Source organism: Cricetulus griseus, chromosome 4, assembly GCF_003668045.3.
Source record: "Cricetulus griseus strain 17A/GY chromosome 4, alternate assembly CriGri-PICRH-1.0, whole genome shotgun sequence".
Lineage (NCBI taxonomy): Eukaryota > Metazoa > Chordata > Mammalia > Rodentia > Cricetidae > Cricetulus > Cricetulus griseus.
The window spans coordinates 139266767-139290725 of record NC_048597.1 but is presented as its reverse complement, the minus strand read 5'-3'; the positions used below and the strand labels follow the sequence as shown (position 1 = coordinate 139290725).

At 49.2% G+C, this 23959-nt stretch overlaps 1 protein-coding gene across 1 annotated transcript in view; it reads right to left on the bottom strand.

Annotated features, from left to right (window-relative positions):
- B3gat1 (beta-1,3-glucuronyltransferase 1) overlaps positions 1 to 3253 on the bottom strand; it is a 6278-nt gene extending 3025 nt beyond the window's left edge. Inside the window, exon 1 of the mRNA XM_035444620.1 lies at positions 3112 to 3253. Within this exon, the coding sequence (XP_035300511.1) occupies positions 3112 to 3223 (112 nt within the window). The 5' untranslated portion in view covers positions 3224 to 3253. The remainder of the gene's footprint in view (positions 1 to 3111) is intronic.
- Between the last annotated feature and the right edge of the window lie 20706 nt (positions 3254 to 23959).

Below are 23959 nucleotides of genomic sequence, written 5' to 3'. Positions count from 1 at the left end.
AGAGATCCACCTGCCTCTGACTCCCGAGTTCTGGGATTAAAGTCATGTGCTACTTCAACCAGCCTAATTAGTACTTTTTAGACACATTCATTGGGTTCTCTGGACCTATGAACAGTTTTCTTGTCCTAGCATCCATCAAGTGTTTTGCATCTACACCCCAAGGATGCCAGCAGGGACAATGATGCCTGCAAAAGCCTGCCCTCTGGCCACATGCTCACAGACATGGGTAGGGGGAGCCATTACTTTCTTATTTATTTATTTTTTTTGAAAGTAACCTGTTTCAAGTTGGGGTAGCTCTGAGGACCAAGGTTTTCTTACATCTGGGACATTTTCCTGATTGGGGAACCTGGCAGGCCCACTAGGAGGAGCAATCAGGGCTTTTGGCATTCTCATTTTTATCAACTCCCTGATCTCCAAGTTATGCTTTTGGGTCTGAAGAATTCATGTAGTATAATGCCACTACATGTATATCTGACACATCCAAAATATCTAGAAATCTAATGCTACAAGGTCACTGTGTAGTGCTCACTGCTCATATGTATCTCAGTAGGGATGGTAATGGCCAGAGGGCAGACTTGGAAACATAGGCTCAGACCTTGCTGTCTGCTGTGACTAACTGCACGATCTAGAACAAGTTTATTGGATTCTGGTGCCTTGAGTTCAGTGACCATAAAATGGTGCTAATAATATTAGCTAATGATAATAGCATCTGTTTGATGGTGTTATTGAATAGATAACAACACAAATCAAGGGCTTGGACCACTACTAGGCACAATTACTGTTCACTCCTGTGTAAGACAATAGCTAGCCCACTTCCTTGTGGCTCCATGTGTTTATGTGAGGATGATATGAGCAAGCCACAGGAAAGGGCTGGCTAGAAAGTGGACACAGAGGGTCCTGGGCCATGGCTCCCTTGTTCTTTCCTACTGTCCTGCATCACCATTAACAACAAGGTTTTGCAAAATGTGGAGTCCAATTCAGATGAATTCAAGTGATCCACTTTTGTCTCCTAGGGGTTGCTTACAAGCTAGTGTCTCAAGGCACATGGATGCTGTTACCCAGGCCATAGATTGAATGCTGAGTGTGGGGGAACAGGAAGACTGGGAAAGACGTAGCTTGCCAAAGGAGACTTTGAGGTTCAGTTGAAAAGAAACAATGTTAAGGAAAAAGGGATACCATCCAGGATATTCTGAGCAGGATGTTAGAATTCATTTATCTGGTAGCCAATCGTATTTTGGAAACTGGGGTTGAGGATGAAGATTTAGAGCTGTTTTGTCCAGCTCTCTGCTATCCAGATTATCCTAAACAGGTAGAAGTTCTGGGGAAGTTCTTCATGTGTTAGGGTCTGGCTATAGCCTGCACCCTACCCTTCCCCTAGCTTCAGGGCTATGGCAACCCTGAATCCTAAAAGGCTCTTGGTGTGATGTCTGTGACCCTTACTCTGCCAAGAGGCAACAGACATTATGTCATTTTATGTATGGTAGTTTTAACCCCTCTGGAATGATGTCAAAGGATAACAGTGAGTCTAAACCGACAAGCTTCAAAGAGAGGCACTAGGGTCATGAACAGGGGATGATGTCATGTAGAGAACCAGAGTGCCCAGCAAGGGCAGTGGGGCTGCAGCAAGAAGGCTGAGGGATTGCAGGGAGGCTGAAGGACTGCCTGCCTTTCATGGTGGAGAGTGCAGCAAAGGCTATGATAGGCATACTGTTGTAGCCGTATCAGTGGAGGTATCTGACTACCCCAGGCCTTACCACAAAGCACCTATCTGTTATGAGAAGGACTTGGGCACCTTCTTTGCTCCAGGGAGTATGGTGCCCCTTGCAAAGGGAGAACTGCCTGCCTGAGATCGTCACAGCTAGGTGGGGCAGAAGGTAGCTTTACTAAGATGGAAAGAGAGGTAGCTAGATGTGGGGGGCAAGGGAGGTCTGGGGGTAGAGATTCGGTGTGAGTAAAAAAGGTAACTCAGGACTCATAGCTCAAAGGACATTGTTCTAATCCCAGCTCTTCCCTTTGCTCTTAAGGAAGACTCTTCGTCACTTCAGGCCTTTGCCCAGTTAGTCTCCTAAGCAGGAAAAAGGGGGCACACTGTCCTTGAAAAGTTTTGCAGAATAATACAAGCTGGGATGTAGCTCTATAGGTACAACACTTACCTATAGAGCAAGCCTGAGGTTGCCCCTCAGCGATTCAAAATTAAAGCAAAACTCAAAACACTATAGGCCAGGATTCTGCTTCTCCAGCACCCCTGCTGAGTGGCTCATCCTCGTGCACTATGGAACTGGTTATGTATGTTTGTATGCATATTAATCCTGTTTGCTTTAAGTATTTAAATTTTGATACTGCTTTGACAATCTGGAGGTTTGCAGTCTATAGAAGGGACTGCCCTTCCTAGCGGTACCTAAGAAACAGTAAACAACTGACCACATCCCTGCATCTTGATCAGACAACCTACACGCCAGTCTTCCTCTAGCCTAAATCACTCAAGACCCAAATGCAGGGCAAGTGAGCCCACCCTAATATTCAAAAGCCCACAGAAATCATCCATTTTACCCACTTGTGAGCCAGGCTTGATGATGCATACTGGTAGTCTCAAAACAGTGAGTAATAGGCCAGTCAGAGCTTTATAGTAATACTCTGTCTCAAAAAGGAACATCTGACTAAACCATCCACTTCTAAGCTTGCTTAGCTGCTCATATGGCTTTCTCTGTCTGAAATAACCACAGTATAGGTTCTGTCCTGGCTTGCTTCACACCTCTGCTTCCCTACCCAGAGCCCCAGTGCTCCTCCATGTTGCCTCATATATCCTGGTATACCCACTTGTCTTGAGATCTGAGAGTAACAAGTTGCTTTTTCAATTCCCTTGATTGTTGTCTATCTGGATTGTGTCATACTTGATTATAACAAATCCCAGGTACTTAAAACAATGTGTTTGGGGAGTTGGGGGGGGGGCAGAAGGAGGAGGAGAAGGAGGGGGAGGAGGAGGCTTTCAGTGGAGTCTTAGAAGGCCCAAATTCCCCCAAGGTAAGGTCAGGGCCCAGGTATAAAAAGAATGATAACAGGACAGCTTTTATTACCAAAGCCAGGCCAGGGTGGGAGTGGGGTTGGGCTCACCCTTGTGCACAGCAAGCAGAGGTGCGAGGCTGCTCTGGTGCCAGACGGTGATGAGCAGTGTCCAGGGAAGCACGATGAGGACAATCGCAAGGATGTCCCGTCTCTTCGGCATCTCCAAGGCTGGCTGCACCCACAGCTCCTCATTACCTGAGCGATGGCAAGGTCAAGGGAGAGTGGCCACGGAGCGCCGGCAGCACAAGGGAGAAAAGAATAGGCATGGGCCGGCCGGCCAGGCACAGGGAGGCAGAAGCCGAACACTGGCCAGTAACTCTCACCAGTGCTCACACCCACCCATTGCGGAAGCAAGTTTGCAGAGTCCAGCCTGATGGGAGTCTGCGAAGGGGCAGCAGTCCAGGGCAGGGTCAGGAACCTTCAGAGGTTGATACCTGTAAGAGAGAGAGGGCAATGATGAATGGCCAGAAATGTGGACATGGACCAAATAGGCTGGCTGGCCTACTTCAGACCCATAGCATCCAGAGTTTCTCAGCAGAGCATCCACCTCTCCAGGGCCTTTTCTGTATAGTTGTCTGGCTGAATGAGCAGACATGTACAAGAACAGTAGGATGCAGTGCAGACTTCAGAGACTGCACTGCATTGGTTTAATCCTAACTGGCCCACGCAGAAGCTGTGGCCTTTGGACAGTTCCATCAACTGGTTTGCACTAGTGTTTCAACTATTGATCAGTCACCTGATTTCCAAAGCTGTCCTCAGAACTAAATGAATTAATTCTCAGAGAGCACTCAGGGTGGTCCCTGATAGAAATGTGCCAGGAACTCTGGCTGGTCTGATGTTCGTATTAGCATAGGTGGTTTCTTCATAGCTTTGGTCCAGGGTCATAGTTAGGCCTCCTTCATGGGTAAGCAGAGGTGGTTAAGACTGGGCATTGTGAGGAAATGCCCTAAGTGCCCTCCTCTGTTTATGTCTTTAGGAGATTCTTGTATGGGAATCTTCTCCTCACAGGATGAGCCTCAGGTCAGAGCTGGCTATCAGCAGGGAGAGGGGGCTGTTCTCTGAGGACACTTCTCAAAAACAGCAGCAGTGAGAGCCCCAAGAAAGCTCCTTATTTTAGAACAACCCAGTGGAATTCACTCCAGGTTCTGCAGATAATCTGCTGGTAGACACTTTTGTGGGCATTTGCTTTCCCTTGTGACAGAAGAATAAGTGTAGTCAGCTCTTAGCTCCCTTCAGAGTGATGACATCCTTTCCCTCTCTTCCCCACCTCCCTCCCGTGCAGATTCTGCTGGGACCATAGCTGGTATAGCACTTAGCACTCCATCTGGTCCTCAACCTGCCCAACATGTCATAGTCCATCACTACATGGTAGACAGTTACCTGTCAGTCACCCAGAAGCCATATTGGCTGCTTTACCCAGCCCACATGTGCTCTTGGTCTCTGCCAAGGTTGAGTGTTATGGCCAACCAGAACTTTTTGTGACCCAGTTTTGGAAATAGTGTGCACTTTTCCTCCTTCTCACATTTTCTCTCCACTAGTCCTAGTGTCTTCCAGGAGACCAGCTTTTGCTTTCTACTAAAGAGCACTGCCCTGGGCGAGCCAGCATCCCATGCCCAGTCCTTCTTATGAAAGGCTCACAGCTTCCAGAATTAGTGTTAGCAGTCTACCACCCTGTTCCTTAGGGAATGGGACCAGAGGGTTAATTACAGGGACATTATTAGCCAACGGTGGGGCACCCAGGAAGGAGCAAATGCTGAGTTATATGCAGCATTGCCTGCAGCTCCCTGTGGATGCAATCTCTCCCCTCTGAAACACAGGTTGAGATTTGTCTTGTGGCGGTGTTGGGAGGTGAGGCCTACAAGAGCTGATTATGGAATTAAGGAGGATTAATGCCTTTCACACTCCCTCGAGAACAAGTTATTCTAAAATGGAGGCACCCTTCATGCGCCTTCTTCCATGGCTGTCCATTCACCCTTCTGCTTTACTCTATGGGCAGAAGCAGCACCACATGGTTCTCACAAGACCATGTGCTTGCCCTACATCCTCCAGAACCACAGAGAAAACGCCTTTCCTTTGCAAGCTCTTGGGTATTATCTTAAGATACAGACGACAACAGGCCAACACAGGGAGGCCAGATCCTTCCAGGCTTCAGAAATGTATGGTTCTCAAAGGAGCCTGGTGCAGGTGAAGGTTCTGAGTCCAGGTTGGGAAAAACAGAAGAAAGAAGGTGAACTTTGCATGACCTCAGCCTGTGTGGGCGCTTGCTTTCCTGCATTCACGCCTCTTCTTCTGGGCGACAGCTTAGACCTGTGGCTCACCCAGCCTCCCTTGTATCTGCTTGTGCCACTGCTCATGATAACCAGTTTTCCTACAGCATTCATGGGGTGCAATGACAAAGACAGTTAACAGTGTTTACACATACAGTCTGTGCTGTACTCAAAGCTACCCCAAGAGGCAGGTACCTGTGTGTCTCTACTTGCAGCTGGATTCACTGAAGCAAGATAGGTAAGCAATTTGCCCCTGGTTAGAGACAAAATGATTGAGCAGGAATTACATCGAGGTCATGTGGTTCTATGCTGTTGCCTGGATAAACACTGGCTTAAGAGTCACCGTCCTCCACCATAGCTCTGTGAACTGTGAGTTCTAGTATCTGCAGGATGCCATAACAGGAAGAAGGAACAGGGAATAGGAAGGGACAATGAGAAGGATATGGGCACAATGTAGGGGGGCATTGGGAGTGTCTGATTCCATAACATTATTTTGGTCAAAAAAAATCCATGAAAAAAAGGGAGGGGAGACAGAGACAAGCTCTAAAAATAAACTTAGCAATAAACCCAGTTGTGCATTAATTACTCTGGAAGCCATTACAGCTTGAAAACCCCATAACTTTAATGGAGGCTATTATAAGCATAGTGGCAAAATCGTGGAGCTAATTACCAGGCAGTTATTAAGTAGAGCAGAGAGTGCCCCCAGACTTGGAGAACACCATCTGGCCAGCAGGGTATGGGTCTACTGGCAATGGTGCCTGGGTGTGGGCAGGAGGCCAGGGGTTGGGGCTGTCCCTACACTGGACACTGAGACCAAGGTGGCTTGAGACACAAGACTATGGTTTCTGCCTAGGTTAGGAGGACTCTGGTGATCGCCTGTGGCATCAGCATGTACCTCAGAATGGTTTCTGGAGCCTTGGCTGGGGCAGGCAGAAGAACCAACAGAAAGCTGGTAGAGGGCAGAAGGTAAGGTGGAGAGAATGGTGTTTGAGAAACAGGTGGCTGAATGGGGCCCTATGGTGAGATAGGGCATGTCTGTGCTGAGAAGCGTGGGAACTGAGGGTCTGCTGTGTTCATGCTTTCCCATGCCATTGCTCACACACATGCTCCTGATGGACCCCAGTGACTACTGGCCTCTCTGCCCAGCAAGTGCAGACATGAGGAGCCTCCATTCCCTTGGTGTTCTCTAAGCATCCAATGAAGAGGCATAAAGGCTATATTGTGGGCTCAATGGGTAAATATCAGTGAGGAATGGCCATTGAATGAGGAGCAAGAGCTAGGACAGTGGCAGGCCATGTCCTGGGCATCAGGGGTGATTGTTCACACTGCTCACTGCCCTGACCTTTGCTCTTGGCCTTAAAGCATGGGAGCTGATTCTAATAAGTTTGCAGCTATGCTATTTTAACAACCTGAAGTTTGGATGACTAGGCTCTATGAGAATGAAGACATGTCCTACATGAGGCAAGAGAGGACCAGGGGTGCATCCAGTACAGAGTCAGTTTCAGAGGGTTGCCATTACAGTTCCCTGTGGAACCTGTAACACTGAAAGCCCTCAAGCCCTTGAAGGTAGCTGGGGAGAGCTATTCACAGGAGTTTTTTCCTGCAGGCTTCAAAGTGCTATGGGCTACAGATAAATGAGGGGTGAAAGGGATCAAAATGAAGACCTCTTATCACCCAAGGCTAGAGGAGCAAGCAGTAGCTGTTGGCCCAAGAGGACCAGGGTGGTGTGTGAGGTGTACTCAAGGCTGGCCAATTCTACAGAGACAGAATGGCTTTCTTCTGAACCCACAGGTATTTGAACAATTGCCCTGGTACCTGAAGATGGGCTTATTGATCTCCACTTGAAAAACATTAATTGTGCATCAAGGCTTTATGCCCAGTAATTCTATAGCATAGTTAGCTTCCCAATTAGAAAACCCATGAAGATGTGTCTTCCAGACAGTTATTTTCAGTGAGATGGTTCTTGCCTAGAATAAGCCTTCCTAGGCTTAATCCCCAGCATCATAAAACAAACAAACAAACAAACATCCATAAAACACTTTTAATCTATACTCGGAAGAATGTGGAACATTACTGGGGAGCCTGAGAGCTGATACAAGTGACATAAATCTCTTTCTATGGCATCACAGTCAGCTTCTCAGGAGGGGCTGGGGCCGAGGACCCTGGTGACTGGGGAGATTTTTTACATTTCTCGAGAGTGGGGTAGAAACTGAAGGGTGAGGGGATATTGTAAAGAAGATAAAGATGGTGAGGTGTTGGTCCCAACCCCAGCATCTCTCTTCCCTGCACAAGGCATCTCCACAAGAATGAAGGCACAGACTTTGTCCCAGAGATCTACAGGAGCCCCTAATGGGATCAAGGGATTAGTATTGATTTTGCAGGCACTGCTCAGGAAAAGCCCAATGCCAGAGCTAATCAGCTTGCAGTCTAGTCAATCCATACTTCATTAACCCAGCCCCAGCCCTTCAGCCACAGCACTGATGCCTTGGGCCCATAGTCTCTCCTGGGGTGCAGGACACAGGCATTGACTGCTCCCAGAGTGACAGCTCCTAGAACACATAGTGGGCCTGTAGAGCCTCCTACTCTTCACTCAGAGGAGAAGAGAAAGGGAAAGGAAAGGAGAAAGGATCTTCTAAAAGTTCCACTCTGAATCCTACCTTGATACACAGGGTGTACATTTTTGAAAGCCCATCTTTTTGATAGTCCCAACAACCCTGTGTGGTAGTCAGGAGACTCTTCCCTACCTTGCCTAAGAGGGCCCAAGATCTAGAGAAGCCACACGATAGTTCAGATCTCAGTGTTAAAGACAGGTGAGGCTGTGGTCTTGGAATCCTGCCCCCTTCAGTATCCACTCCACTTTGAATGGATTCTTCTGGGTTTTGATTTCTGGCTCTCCTGGTTTACCCTTGAATCCACTCACTCACTCACTGGAGACTTCTGCCTCAGGAAGGAGCTACAATGCTCCCAAGGCTACAGGGCTTCCTCATCATACTTCCATGTTGCTTGAGGAGAGGAAGGACTAGACCAGGAAATGGCAATGCCCTCCTGCTTTGTGGCCTGGCCCCTGCTGCGTGGCACTTGTGGTACTTTGACAGGAAGGGCAACATGAGACTCTGATCTCCTGTCATCTTGTCTCTTTCCAGCTTGGAAACCAAGCTGAGGACTCACAGAGAAGGGGGCAGTATGTTACCCCAGATTTGGCGTGGACAATTGTCTTCTTTTCTTCCAGCCCAACAGTGTCAAAAAAAAAAAAAAAAACCCAAAAACCCAAAAACCATGGTGTCTGTTGAAAATATTTTAAGGCAATTCATTTATTTTAGTTTTCTGGAAATAGCCTTGAATTAGACTTAGATTATGAGTATGTGAAAAATGAAAATTGGGTTTTAACCTAGCATGGTTCTCTGCGGAGTCCTCTCTAGTCCACAGCAGAAATTTAAACAGAATAAACAATGGTACTTGCCTTGGTTTCCTGAGGCTACCTGGGTCATGCTAGTGGTCTGAGGAAAGGTTTCACAAACCATGTGAAACACTCACTTTCCATGGAGCCTCTATGCAGGAGCACCCAGAGCAAACACCCATATTTTGTCCCTTGGGGCCATCACATGCCCATGCCTGTTGTTGGCTATAATTAGGCAGGGCATTAGCAATAGATACTTCACTGCTTGACTCTTGAGGATGGGAAGAGCCAAATAGGTCACAGCAGTTGGAGAGATATTGGAGAATTGAGGACAGCCAGAATTGGTCAGTCAGTCCATGGAGGAGCCACCATGCAGCAGAGGTATGATGGATGACTCTTTAGGCAGAGGGGACAGTACTTGGTGCTTAGGTTCGGGAAGGTGTGTAATGACCAATAATAGGACAATGGTTAGATAGTATAGGGTCATTTGGCACTTGCCCCCATCACATGGGAGGAAGTCCCTGCTCACAAAGAACCCTACATCTAATTTGAGGCCAGAGAGTGTTCAGTTTCCCCCACCTCCTTGGCTTTTCTTCATTGTTATCTCTTGTTCTTTGTCATGGGCTTCTCCTGCAAGCCATGCCAACTTTACGGAGAGAATGTCACCATCCCCAGGGAATCAAATTCATTAGCTATTGCTATGTAACAAATTGCTATATGCTAAGGAACTTAAAATAGCATCTATTTGCTGTCTTCAGTGTCTGAGATCAGGACTCCAGGTCTGGATCATTGAAGTCTCTCTCACCAAAGGATTGGCTGGGCTGCATTTTTATCTGCAGGATTGACTGGGGAAGAATCTGCTTGCATGATTACTCAGGTTGTTGGCAAAACTCACTGAGGCCACAGGTGCTTACCTCCTATAGCCTGTCTCTGTCATAGCACCTTGTCATGTACAACTCTCTTTTGTTTGGCCTCTTACTGTGTGAAGTCAGCTAGGAGAGAATTCAGAATTAATTGCACTCCTACATGATGGAGTATAACTGCGGTGTGATAACTGCAATCTATTGGTTAGAAGCTAGCGACAGGAACAAGAGGATATTGATATATGAACACTGGGAGTTACAGATTGTGGGGGTCATCTTAGAGGCTGCCTTCATGCCACAAACAGCCAGGCGCTCCTCCCCTTTTTGAGCTCCTTAGCTCTTGCCTAACCATCACAGATCTCAACTGTAACATCAAGGACCAGCCATGCCATATGTTTTATCATCATCTATGACCTCTCTGCCAGCTTTGTACTTTTTCCTCTGCCTAGGAAGACTGATCCATGAGGAATGGTGCAATAGTGCAAGATCTTGGGTCCTGGGCATCTCCTGAACCTCTCTCCTCCTACTCTGTGGCAAGGGAACTTTGCTGAGCTTTCTTTTTCTCATGGAGCTAAAATGGTGTGTCCTCAGATAGGTAGTTAGGAAAAATTAACATAGACAATGTGGCAAGTGGTTAGTATCAAAAATCAGACATCCTGGTAACTGTGATTCACTCAGCCTGGGAAGTGTCTGGCATGGGATTCCTAGCTTTTGATTACTTCTGGTGAAACCCCAGGTGGTCCCCTAGGGCTTCCTTAAAGAACAGGTGGTGGAGGAAGAGAGGGACTAAGCTAGTGGGAGACAATTTCTTCCCAAGGCTTTACAGCATGACACGAAGCTTACAAATGCTCTGGGAGCAATCCCAGCAGGGCCTTTTCACCCCATGACCCCTCAGCTGGAAATCTGCCTCCCTGCTCTGACCTCCATCCCTTTGCTTCTCTTTGCCAGGTTTCTGTATTGTTTGGTGTGCCCTGGGGTGAGCACCTGTGTCCAGTGGCTGTTATAGACCCTGGGAGGTGGAAGTCTGGTATCAGATCAGCCACTGGACTTCTGCCTACTGCCCTCATGGAACTGATGATTTAGAAAGAGTTCATCCGGTAAAGGGTCTCAGATCCCTGCCCTTCATCTTCCTCTTCCTAGGTGTGATACTTATAATTTAAATCTGGAAAGGGGTTGGACTGAATTTCTCAACGTGACAACACATCAAGACTGATGGCAAACCATAGAGCACCTACCGAGTGATTTCAGAGGGCAGGGATTCTGTTCATGACATACATATGTACTTGCACATGTGTGCAGGGGTCTAGTGTGTCACCTGAGTGACAGAGCACGAGTTTACAGCTCAGTTTTGGTTATGGCTTCTTGGAGAATCTTGTGATTGGGTCCCTATTGGAATGAAAGGCTATCTCATGTGCCCTTGGCTCCCAATGCTTGGGCCTAGGGTTATTATAAAAGAGATGCCCCAACATGCCAGTTTCTCTCTCTCTTTCTCTCTCCCTCTCTCTCTCTCTCTCTCTCTCTCTCTCTCTCTCTCTCTGTGTGTGTGTGTGTGTGTGTGTGTGTGTGTTTCTTTCTGTGTCTGTCTGTCTCTGTCTCTTTGACTTTCTCTCCAATGCTGGAATAGGAGGCAGCTCTTTAAAAATTTCATGAGGGTGGTTTCCAAGTTCTCTTGTGCTATTTATTTCATTTAATCATTAAACTTTTATGATTCCAAAGCTTTTTCCTTCCTTCCTTCCTTCCTTCCTTCCTTCCTTCCTTCCTTCCTTCCTTCCTTCCCTCCCCTCCCTCCCTCCCTCCCTCCCTCCCTCTCTTTTTTAATTGATGAAGAAGTTGAGGCATTAGGGTAGGGGTTATATTTCTTCAGCTTTCCCAGGTAATAGGTATTGTGACTTTACCACATCTCTTTTGGCTAAGGTCTGTTGATGGCTTCCTGTTTGAATAGTCTGCCTGAGAGTGGCAAGTCCTCCCTCTCAGACCTGTGACAAAGGGCTTCCCTGCTGGAGCAGCATCTAGAATGACAACTGAGAAACTGAGATTCCCTTGCCCCTGGCTTACCAGGCCTCCTTTGACTTTACACTTAAAAAAAAAAAAAGATAACTCACAGGAGCCAACAGATCAACCACAGGTAGACTGTGGGTCAACTGGGTATCACAAGTGATCCGGACCCATGGTTTAATCCTTGGGCAGGTGATGAGTGTGGGAGTGAGTGTTGAGCACAGATGGGTGCTTTTCCGTTCCCTTCCCTGAGTGGGTCTCCAGCCTTCTCCCAGGCTTCCTGATACCCAAAAGCTGGCTTTCCCTCCTGCATCACGTGCTCTCTGAGAGCTAGTGAGTCTGACTTGTTCCAAACAGGAACCTTCTCATATCCTCCCCCCAACCCACCTCACCTCACTCCCTGGAGACAGGCACAGGACCAGCAGTGTACTCCATTCAATACCACAAAGACACCAAATGCAGGTTTTGCCCTGCCTTTAGATTCTCCATGGTATAGCAAAATTCTCTTTATTTAAGTGCTTACCCATTTTGGTTTTGGAGACTCTCTCCACCCAGCCTACTGCAATGCTTAGTGCCCCGTGAGAGGCCTGTGGGCTGCTCAGGACATCTGTGGGGTGGCTCTGTCTCCTGTTAGTGAATACCCACTGGGCTAGCACTACCAATGGATGCCTGCTTAGCAGAGGAGGGACTCAGCCCATTTTGCTACCAGGCAGGCAGCAGGGACTAGTAGAGCTACAGCTGCTCAAAAACAGAAGCAGCAGAATCCATGTGGGCAGCTGGCCAGGAGGCCCCATCTCTCCCTCTGCCAGGCTGCCATGCACCAACAGTTGGCAGAGAATGGTCCTAAACTGAGAATCACTGCAATGCCCCTAAAATCCTTGGCTCTGAGGCAGGGAGAGACCCTTGGAGACCCCCAAGACAGGGGACAGTCTATGCCTATGCTGCCTGAATGAAGTAGGGGCGAGGGTGCCCATATATAGGGTAGGGTCTGGCACAGATATCTACCGGATCCTCACTAGACGTGGGTACTGGGACCAAGCAGGCCAAGGAACACAGGGTGGGCCTCAGCCTAGAACCATGTGTCTCAACCTTGAGTATGTTGAACGTGCATTCAGAGCCTTTCAGGTGATCTCAGGGCTTTGTATCCCAGAGGGAGGGTGGGTCAGCTGGTACCAGTTTGCTCCCCCAGCACTGTCCTCACTCTGATGCTGTTCCAGGCCATTCTCTCCTCACATTCCCTTGGTACTGATGTCTGTGCTGTGCCCCAAGAAGGGTGCTGGCAAGCTGAGATGCCCCTGAGCCCTGTGCCTTCCTAGCTTTAACCCCCTCACCCCACCCGGCACCGCCCCAAGCCCAAGCATCCAGTGTTCAGTCATCAGATGCTGGGCTTTGTAAACTGCCATGCACTTGCTGGGTTTGATGTTTGTCCTCCAGGTTAAACCTGTGTATTCTCACCTGGGACCCAGTGCCTAACACAACGCTGAAATGTCACCAATATCTCTGAAGCCCAATTTCCTTAACTGTAACCCTCATGGGGGCTATTTGTGGTCAGTTGAAGAAATCCACGTAGAGCTTCTGTTTCACAATTAGCACAACAATTTCTTAGATCATGAAAAATATGAGCAGTGGCAGCCAGCACAATCACCTTGTTTTAAAACAGAACTCCAGGAGTGGGAGGGGGCCATGAGAGGATAACAGCATTATCAAAGTACATTCTGCATAGGCATGAAATATCATAACAAAATTCATTATATAAAATGAATATATGCTAAGCTTTCAAAATTCAGTTGGAACCCACCACCTGGAAAAGATGCAGAGAAGGGAGATACTCCAGGTATTCCACAGGACAGCACCAACTGCTTGCTGGGCAATTTTTCTAGCATATTCCTCCTTCCATAGAGCTAGGTGATGCAGGGACTTCAGCTCCTGTGGATGTAGGTGACTGGCACGCAGTAGCATAATAAATGGGGGTGGCCTGAGGCAGGTTGGCTTCCCATGTGCGGGACAGTTGTGTTGCCTGGAACCTGGCACTGTGGCCCTGGTTCACTCTGCTTTTGTTCACAGCAGGCTCCCTTAACAATGCCCCAAAGCCCTGTTCCGTGCATTCTCCCTTGTTGCCTTAGGAGGGCGCTGCTTCTTCAGTCTGAGTAGCAGCTGAGGTTTAGGATTAAAGGTGAGAAGAGATGAGAGTCAGACCCTGAGGCTGCACTGTGCTCTGTTCTCTGCTGAGGACTATTTCTTCCTTCCTCTCTTCCTGCACAGGGTAGTCCTACATCCCTGTCTAGCTTCCAAGATGCCCACCTAAAGAAGGACTATGGATTGCTAAGATACTAAGATATATCAATGGGGATCTAGAGCTAGGGCCTCCTGCATACAATAATTTTCCTGCCCTTTAACCCCAGGTTGTAGGTTCCTGGGAACTTCATTCTTGTTACTTCCTAACCCTAAGCTCTCCCTTCTAGAGCTAGGTGATGCCTGCTGTGTTCCTAAGGTCCATGCTGTGTGGCATCAGCTGTGCCTACTCACAGGATAAGAAAGAGTTAATGTGATCTGCTGAAGGTGGTTGGATGAACATGCTAATAAATGTGTATTAGCCAGTGTGGCCAGCTTGAGTGTGCCACTCCTTGCAAACACAGCAGGCGTAGAGGTGATGAATGGAGGGCCCCTTAAATCTCTTTCCCACATGTGGAAATTATGCTGACACTATCTATGTGTGTCGTGGGCTGTATATTACATGGCAAGCTGCAGGGTGGCTATGCATCATTGATCACCTCTCTGGAAAGGGAGCCTGAACATTGCAAAGATACATACTAAAGACAGATTTGCCTGCTACACCCCCAGAGGGCTCTCCAGGGCCTCATGAGCTCTGGGCCCAGACAGAGCTCATAAAAAGGCAGGTAGATTTTGCCTTCAGGGCCCCAGGAAGACAGTAGAAGTGATGCAGGTGCAGGACATTGGCATCCCCTGTGGCCAGGATGTCTGTGTAGAATATGCTTCCCTTTGTCTGTTTCAATACTTGCTAAACTGTTCTGCTCCCAGGATTAGGAAGGTCACACTCATCTTGGGGACTGAACACATAAAGATGCTTAGGAAACACAGGATGGCTGGAGGGAGCAAACAGAGGCCCAAAGAGACTCCCGATAAAATGGGACTCTTCTGCCAGCTTTGTACTCCAGTGGCATCTAGCACATAACTTCACTCTGAGTACCAATATATCTGCTGGGTCCTTCCTGCATCAGGAAGGGCAGTTGAGGCCAACTGCCTTCGATCCAGCATTTTGTACTCCATGCTTGGCAGACAAGAACCAGTCCATGGAATGAATGTTTAAATAAAATGTGGCACATGCATACGGCAGAATATCACTTAGCCTTACAAAGTGGGGTTGGGGGAGAGATTCTGACACATGCTACCTCATAGATGAACCCAGAGAACATTATAAGAGAAACAAATGAGTCACAAAAGGGGAGTGTAATTTCTACCCATATGATGTACCTAGAATAAGGTACAGGGCTAGGGTGGTGGTGCCCAACAGATGAAGAAATTCCAGTTTGCAAGATGGAGATTAGTTTTATAAAACAGTAACTATATTTGACTACTGGACTATAAATTTAAAATGGCTAAGATGGTAAGTTTTATGTTACATATTTTTTCTTAGCACAATAAATTAAAAAGAGCTTGTTGTACATGTGGTCCATTTAGACCTGGCTAACAAGGACAGTCTCACAGGCCTGGGGCTCTGAAGAAGCAGGTCCCAGCAAGCTTCCCCTGAAGCTGCGTTAGGCTTGGTGTCCTGTGTGGTCCCAGGTGAGCTTCTCAGTACCTTTTTGGTTCTCTCTTGGGTATGTCACCTTGAAGAAATCAGTTCGGGACACAGCTATGGGTGCAACCCTTAGAATAATGGGTATGGGTATTTGTACGTGGCAGCCCACAGCCTGGCAGGGGAGGAGGCTAGAGCAGCGGCCGCTTGCTCTGAGACACAGAGGGAGATTTATGAGGGGGAGAAGAAGTTAATATCGACAAGTGATGAGTTAGGAGAGTAATACGTCAGCTTAAGTTCAGAAACTCTGACGGAGAAAGAAAATCACATGCCTAGAGGCTGTTCATCATCCTAAGCAGGCTGCAGAACCAGGGTCCCTGGCCTATGGCTGCGCAGTGTGGGTGCCAGCTGGTCAGTCCCTCAGACTCTGAAAACAGTACCACGTTCTACTGTCATGCCTACTGTGAGGTCTGTAGGCAAAGGAAGGTAGGGAGGGAGAGAGAACCGATGGGGCCCATAGGAAGGCTCTGAAGATGCTGAAAGAGGAACGACTATCTACTAGGATGGCAATGGAAATGTCTCTGAAACACAGCATCTTCCTTGATGTTATATGGATGACTCCATTCACTGTGCTTCCTAGGGGACCAAGCATCAATACATCTTGGAGCAGCTTTGCTCTGACGGGGTGCCAGGGCAGTGATGGTGGGGGGTGATGAGGATGATCTCCAATCTCTGACTCAAGAATGTGATCCCCAATCAGAAGGCTGTGAGTAGTTAGAAGCCAGGTCTTAAGTCAGTGAGGGTCCCAGTCCCTCACTTACCTGTGTTTTACCCAAGTTAGAGCAGTGTGGAAGGAGACACTTAGGTTTGCGTGGTCTTAGAGAAGGGTGGAGCCACTGTGGCCTCTGTCCCATCATTCACAAGTGTAGGAAGCAGCCTGTTTACAGAGCCCAGTGCTGCAGAAGCCTGGTGGTTCAGGCAGCCTGGACATCCGTGCACAAGTTCCTCACATGCTCCCTGTTTACTGTCCCCACCTTTCACCTCCCAACTCTGGGATACTAGTTCCTGGGGTGTGCTGTGGAGGACGTATGTGAGGTGACTTTTTGCTAAGTGGGCACGTGCTATTTGGTTCATGCCCTTCAGACTTTAGGTGAGGAGACAGGCACCTCACAGGTTCTGTTACCAAGTGAGTTACTGATCCAGCTGGGCTCTGCTGGCTCTTTCACTCACTCAATTGCTGGATAGGTGACAGCTGATTTCTGTTTGCAGGACCCTTTCTGGCTTCTGCCCTCCATTGAGTTCGGAGCCACAGCCTCCTGGCTTTGTTATTCTCAAGACCAGGGATGGGAGTAGGCCCAGGAAGAACCCCCTCAAATCTCTTTATCTCACTCAGAAAGATGGCACAGTGGCTGACCTTGGGGCTGAACCTAGATGCTGCTGCTGCTGGTGTGTGCGTGTGTGTGTGCGTGTGTGTGTGTGTGTGTGTGTGTGTGTGTGTGTGTGTGTGTGTGTGTATGTTTCCTCTAATGAGTTAGAATTTCCATTTACCCCACCTTCAGACAGAAAAAGAAGCAGTCATGTAAAATAAGGACACACTCCCAGTCATATTTTATCTCTAGGGCCATAATCTATCTCAGGTCAGAAAACAGAGGCTCTGGAGAGGTTGGTGTTGCAGGCAAGGCCACGTGCTGCTGACAGAGAGCCTGGCACAGAGTGGGCTGCTCAGCAAGTGCTTCTGTGAATTGCTAAATAAATGAAGAATACAAATTGCTTTCTATTTTCAAATAAAAAAACAAAAAAGCACTCGCTACTGTGCGTTCTGAGCAATTAGCATGAATAACTACAATGACTCATTCCCTCTTCAACATCTTAATATTGTTCCCATTCTAGAGATGAAGAATCAGAGGCATAGAGAGGTAATTGGCACCCCAAGGCCATGCAACTAAGATGAGGAAGATATGAGAGCTGAGTCCAGTCACTGTGGCTCCTACCACCACACTATGCCAAACCCTCTGTACAGAGGCTTTGCCACAGTAGCTGTTTAAGAGCTTTCTGGGCTTCAGGCAGAATTCTAAATGCATTGTTCAAGATGGCAGCCACTGGCCACAGGTGGCTCTTAAGCCCTTGAACTATGGCTGGAGTGGTGAGGGACTGCTTGGTGTGCTAAGGGAAGCAGTCCACCCACACTCAACATTGGTTGTCACAAGCTCTAAACCACAGCCAAATAACTAGTAGCAATCCCAAGCCTAGAGAGTTAGACCTGGCTCCTGTGGTCAGATCTTTCACCTGTCCTAGAAACAAAGAAGTCAAGCAGCATAGAGATGACAGAGCCTCACACTCAGGATGCAGGTCACCTGAGAATGGGGAACACAGAGACACTTCTGGCTACCAAGACTTTTGTCTCTGTCCTTTCTGCCCTCCATCACTGCCTACTTTCCCTCACATAAGCACATGACTGGACTACACAGTTTATGCACATAGGGAGAAAAATCTTGCCCATGGCTCTGCACATTGAGCAGAAGACCTCCAACCCCTTGGGCATACTAAGTCCTCCAACCCATCCAGCTCTTGATCCAGACTTAGACTCCCTACCTTGGGGCTTAATGGTGATGGCAAAGCCTTAATCCATGCCAGGATCTTGGTGCAGAGCCTGTCTCCTGTGCTGCTGTCAGCTGGTGTGTGTGCAGGGAGCACAGACTCATTTTAATATTGGCCGGAGCTAAACCTCATTAGAAAAGTAAATTTGCTGTAGCTGCAGGGGAAAAATGCAAGCAATCCACACAACCTTCCCAAAGCTAAATAGAAAACACAGTGTTTAGACTGTTTGATGCAATGTCACCAGGTGCAGAGCCTGGGACACAGTAGGTACTGAGAGTCAATGCAAGTGGACTGAATTCTGGGTGATTTCTGGTCATAGTCACCTTTCAGCATAGAGGGTAAGTGGTCATAGATTTAGAGTGTTTGTAAATCCCCCCAAAATTTAGACAACCATTTGGTGGTAATATGGAATGATTACAATGAAACAATAACTAGATATGAAGACATCATTCTTGCTGCTCTTTAGTGGAGAGGTGCCCTGGGTAATTTGGTTGTGGATGAGGAAGAGTTGGGTCCAGTTCAAAGTTAGAGGTTAGATAACTATGTGGGTTAAAGGTGGGAGGGAGACTGTAGAAGGTCTGAACAGGGAGAGGAGTCTATAGATGGTTTGGATGGGGCCAGCCTGGACCATTGGCCTTCCGATTCTAGAGCTGTCCAGATGCTGGGAGAGTAGGGCAGGCAAGGAGAATGCATACAATATATAAATGAAATTACCGTTCGTAGCCCTTGGACCCAACAGTCTAAAATGATGATGATCCCCAATTTACAGACTGTCAGAACAACATGCCTTAGAGGACTCCCTAAGCTGGGGATGGAGGTACTGACATGTCAGACCTCAGTGAGCCTGTTTAGTGGCCTGTATTCTCTGGACCACGAATACAATGTCTCCTTGCTGGTCTCTGGGGATTTCCAAAGATCTTGTCTGGAGCCCTGGCAAGAAGGATGCTACACAGAGAAGGGTTCTCTCCCTTTTCCCTAGGTGACCAGCTTTTCCATGCTCTGCTTTCTTCCCCATCACACTACATTCCAGGACCAGGTAAGATGGGCGAAAGTCAGAGGTGATCATTCCTGGACACTGGACAATGGCACAGCAGGAGGGTCTCCTTCACACTCCTGGAACACTTGGTTCTTGAGTCCATGACCTGTCCCTTCTGTGAGCCACCCTGATTCCATCATCGTCTTTCTCAGTAGACAGTCCACCAGCTCCCATGTTGGGATGCTGCAGACTTGCAGAGGAAGGCTTCATATATTCCAACTTCTGCTGCACCTTGTCTAAGCTTTCACTCTGCCTCCTCATTGCTTGTCTCAGACTCGGATTTCTCCTTTTGCTAAGGCCTTACCTCTCCTACAGTTGGCAGTCAGAGAAGCACCCAGGAATCCTCATTCTTCTTTCCTAGCCACATGGGACCACCGGAATTCCTGGCTCAAAGCCTGGCTCCTTCATTAGCTCATTCTTGCAAAATCTCATCACTTTGGGGTACAAATCATAAAGGCATGGCAGACTTGGTCCCCTTCACTAAAAACTGTGGGGAAAAAAAAATCAAAGTCTACTGAAAAGCCTGAGCAGAAGAAGTGGGCTTTCCCTTTGGGCAGCTGTCCTCTGCTACAGGCTCCCATTCTAGAGTTGGGTTTCCTTTAGTGATTTACCTGCCCCAGGCTTCGGGTGGAGCCATTCGGTAGCACTGCATCCAAAATTACACGTGCACATATCCAACCACACCCGCAGGCACAGGATGATCCCCAAGCACTTGGGGAGCAGCTGTACAAATAGGAGCAGCAAGACAATGGCCTCCATGCCAAGTGGGGCACAAATGCACGCATTCTTCTGGTCCCATTCCCCAGGAAGCATTTTTCTGTTGTTGAAAAAGGCAGGAAGGAGATGGCATGCAACTCCAGGACCTTTGGGGATCCTGGAAGTGCACTGAATAGAGTGGGAGGTTTTGTGAGGGTTTCGTGGGGAAGGATCTTTGTCCTGCATGAACACAGAGAGGACTCAATGTTTGGTTCAGAAAAGCCAAGAGTGCTCACCTACTCAGCAGGCTCTAAAAGGAAATGCCTCCCTCTGTAGTGAGTCTTGACAGAAGAAGGGAGATGTAAGGACAGAAGAGCTAGAGCAACAGCCCTACACAGCTAAATACCCACTACAACACCGTCACTTATGAAGCCGTGTGTGTGCCTTTTACACATACACCCCACACTATTGTTCCAGTGCTAGGCACATGGATATCCACCTCATTCGCTTGAAACTGTGTGCCAGATAGTGCAAGATCAAGATCTTACCGGGCACTCCAGCTAAACTGGTCTCGATAGAGAAGTACTCCACAAACATGGGGGAAGCCACTGTCAACAAAAGATCCTGTGCAGTAGAAATCTGGGGGTCATCTCAGCTCCAGCTTCTATAAGCAATCCAGGGAGTGCATAACTAGGACTACATCTGGCTGGGTGAGAAAGTGATAACCGGTCAAGACCAAGGTTCTGTGTGAGGGTGGGTGGTGGGTGGGTGGGGACTTAACCTGAGCTGCTCAGTAGGAGGCTGGCACCCCCAGTTCCTGAGGTGCTGGATCGAATACTTTCTCTCCTGTCTCACATCTCAGTTTCCTTTTCTGAACTTGGTATGATCAACTCCACAGAGGAAGGTGATGACCTGGTCCTGCCTCCTTCCTCTTTGCTGCACTGAAGGATTTGCTGTCACTTTTGACATCTCTCAGCGCATCAGCACCCACAGAAAAGATGCAGCTCTTGGCTCCCCTGAAAAGAATTAAATTGTAAATGCCCAGGAGAGGAGAGCGGTTGGGGTGCCTGCTGGTGAGCAGGGGTGCCGCTAGAGTTTGCCCCCGACTCCTGCTGTGGTCCTGTGGGCCACCAGGAACCACCTGCTGAGGTGGCAAGGGACAGAATAGCTAAGAGAAAGACCAGTTGTTTGAAGACTCTCAGAACCAGTTCTTATCTTCATTCTGATGGAGCGGGGCAGGCAGCGTCCTAGCTCCATTTCCTAGCCCCCTCAGGTGCAGGCCCTGGCAGTCGGCCCTCTTTCCCGTTGTCCCCGTTTTGTGCAACACACACACACACACACACACACACACACACACACACACACACACACACACACACACACACACACACACACACACACACACACCGCGCGTGCACGAGGGCGGACATGGCGTGGGTACTGATGGGGACACATAAAGGGGCTCTGTGCACCGCGGCGGTAGGGGCGCGGGGCTCGGGACACTGACCTGCGGCGGCGAGTCCATATCGTCCCCGGCGCGGTCCATCGCGGGTGGCAGTCCTATGCTCTGGCCCCAGCGCCCCAAGGATGCTGCTGTGGGATGCGCGCGCTTCTCTCTCGGGGCGTTCTCCGGCTCCGTGCCCTCGGGGGCCACTTCATAGCCGCCGGCCCCCTCATCCACAGCCTCAGCCGGCCCGCTGCCACCGCCCGGCTGCTTCTGGGCTCAGCCAGGCGGCGGCCGGAGCCCTGGAGCGCTCGGGAGGGCGCGGGCGGCCAGGCGCGGAGCGGTGGCAGGAGCCCCAAGAGGCGCGCGCGCGGCCGGCCGGGCCGGGGTGGCGGGCGCGCGGCCGGAGCCAGCAGAGCGGGCCAGCGCGTGGTGCCCTCGGCGCTGGCGGCGGCGGATGCGCGGTGCGGCCGCGGCTGTGACAGCGCCTCCCGCCCCGCCCCCACGCACCCCGCCCCGCGAGCGGGAGCTGCCGGCGGGACCAGAGCCACTAGCGGTCCGTACCAACCTCGCGGGCTGAGGCGGGGGCCGACGCTGGACCCCTCCCCGAGCTTGGTATCACCTCCCCGTGCTCCCCGCAGTGGCCCTCCCGCTGGGGCGGCTTGGGCTTTGGGTGCTAGAGCGGCCGAGGGCGGGGCCCAGGGCACCCCATCTTTGGCTCGAGGGATGAGAGCACGGCCGCCCGCCCTCCCGCACACCCAGCCCATTCTCCTCCATCCCTCCATCCTGGCTGCTCAGGCGCCTGGTTTGGCAGCCTCTCTCAAAGGGCGATTGTTTCAAGGCTGGGATGCTGGGGGTGGGGGGTGGTGGCGCGGGGATGGTTCTGCGGGACTAAGACTGAGCTGGAGACGAGGGTGTGGCCCCCAGCTTGGTTTCGGACAATCCGAAGTGGATACAGGGCTGAGTCCCCAGGAGCCTGCCAACGAGGTGGCCCACCTGTGGGCACTGTTTCTTTCTTTAAGGACATGTCAAGCTGTTGAGTGTCACTCTCTCCTCTCCCGCCCCAACACATTGGGCATTCTAACAAGAAAGCAGGAGGCGCTGCCTAGCGCAGAGGAGCCAAGAGATGGCCAAGGTGGGTGGGCAGGCCATCCAGGAATTTCTCACTGGGGGGCTGGGAGGCAGGGAGCAGTGTGTGTGTGTGTGTGTGTGTGTGTGTGTGTGTGTGTGTGTGTGTGTTTGCACAGAGGCCATGCAGTCATCCAGTGGGAGGTTTCTAAATGCTTTTGTCTTCTTGCCCAAGACACACCATCTATGTACCTTCAGGTTTACATTCCGGACAGCCCTCACTGACACTTGTAGTCAGCACCTCCAGCTGTGTCCCCTTCAAAACTCCAAAAGGCCAGCCAGTTCCTGTCAGTGTCAGTGCTTTTCTCCAATGACAGTGCTGTCTCCTCCTTCCTTAATCCAAAGATCCACAGCTAGGCATTGCTGGATCAAAGTGATCTTTACACTGTGGGCTGACACTGAACCTACAGGACTTCACTGTCACCTCAGCCTGGTGCTCATCTTGGGTGAAGGTGAGTGCTGCAGAAGCTCCAGAACCACTTCTGTTGTTCAAGGCTCTGAGGAGATGTAGGAGCCTCTGTCCACACCATCCCACAGATAACAGAAAAAATGTAATCTTTGTCTCTATGGCGAGACTTCCTCCAGAATCTTCCCCCCTCTGCATCTCCCTGAGTTAACCATACCACTCACAATTGCCAAGTGGTAGGGCAGACATGGCCTTGGAGACTGACTCTTACCAACAGGGAAACTGACCATTTGTGTGTGTGGATCATACCCATTCCTCATCTCTCCCCCAGGACTATGCCCAGTCCCCAGCTGGGGAGTTCCAGAGAATGAAGAACAGGTTAAAGGCACTAGCCAAGTGTTCTGGCCAAAGATCACCTTCTGGGCCCATCTCTTCAGTAGTAAGACAGACTTTCAGTAAGCTATTAGGCTCTTGTCTGGTCTCACAAGCTGTGGCCAGCGAATGTCTTCTGGTTGTTTTGTGGGATGTTTCCCTCTCTAGCTTGGAGTTCAACCAGATGCAACAGGAATGGTTGCAAATTTTATCTCACCATTCCTGTGAGAACAGCAGTGATAATAAAATCCCATTCTGGAACCCTGTCTTGCAAGTTAGCCTTAGGCTCTGTTTATTGTGTTTGTTTTTAAAAATTAATTTATAAAGCCAACTTGAAACAATCATGTGATATTAAAATTAGTATGAGAAGGCTCAGTGAAGAGACAACTGCTTGCCTTCATTTTGGCAGTATTTCATGTGTGGACCCACAGAAACACGTGTGTATGTACACACAAAGTGGTGCACACAGAGGCAAATACACAAGTAAGCACAGAAAAACTGAATACAAACAAATGGTCTCTATATACCTCATGTGCACATGTGAATGTGTGTTGGTACCTTCCTACACCCACCTGCTACCCCCACCAGCCCTTCACCAGGGGGCTGAGTCCTATGCTCTTTGTAGAAAGGCAACCGTGTTTCCATTCCACAGCTGGATCTCCTGTATCCCCACAACTTGGTCCTTGCTCCAAACATCTGAGCAGCTCCTAGATTTCTCAGAATGGCTCATCTTTCCTTATTCCCCCTCTCCTCTTCAGGAAAGAGCTTCTCTTCTCAGAGGCCCCCAAAGCCTAGCACCAGAATGTTTAGGATGCAAAGCTCAGGTCCTATCTGCCTTCTGGGACAAGCTGTTATATGTTTATTGTGTAGTTAAGCAGGGCAGAAGCCCTGCCCTACCCTCTGATTCTGGCCCAGTTCCCATAATCTGAATCTCAGA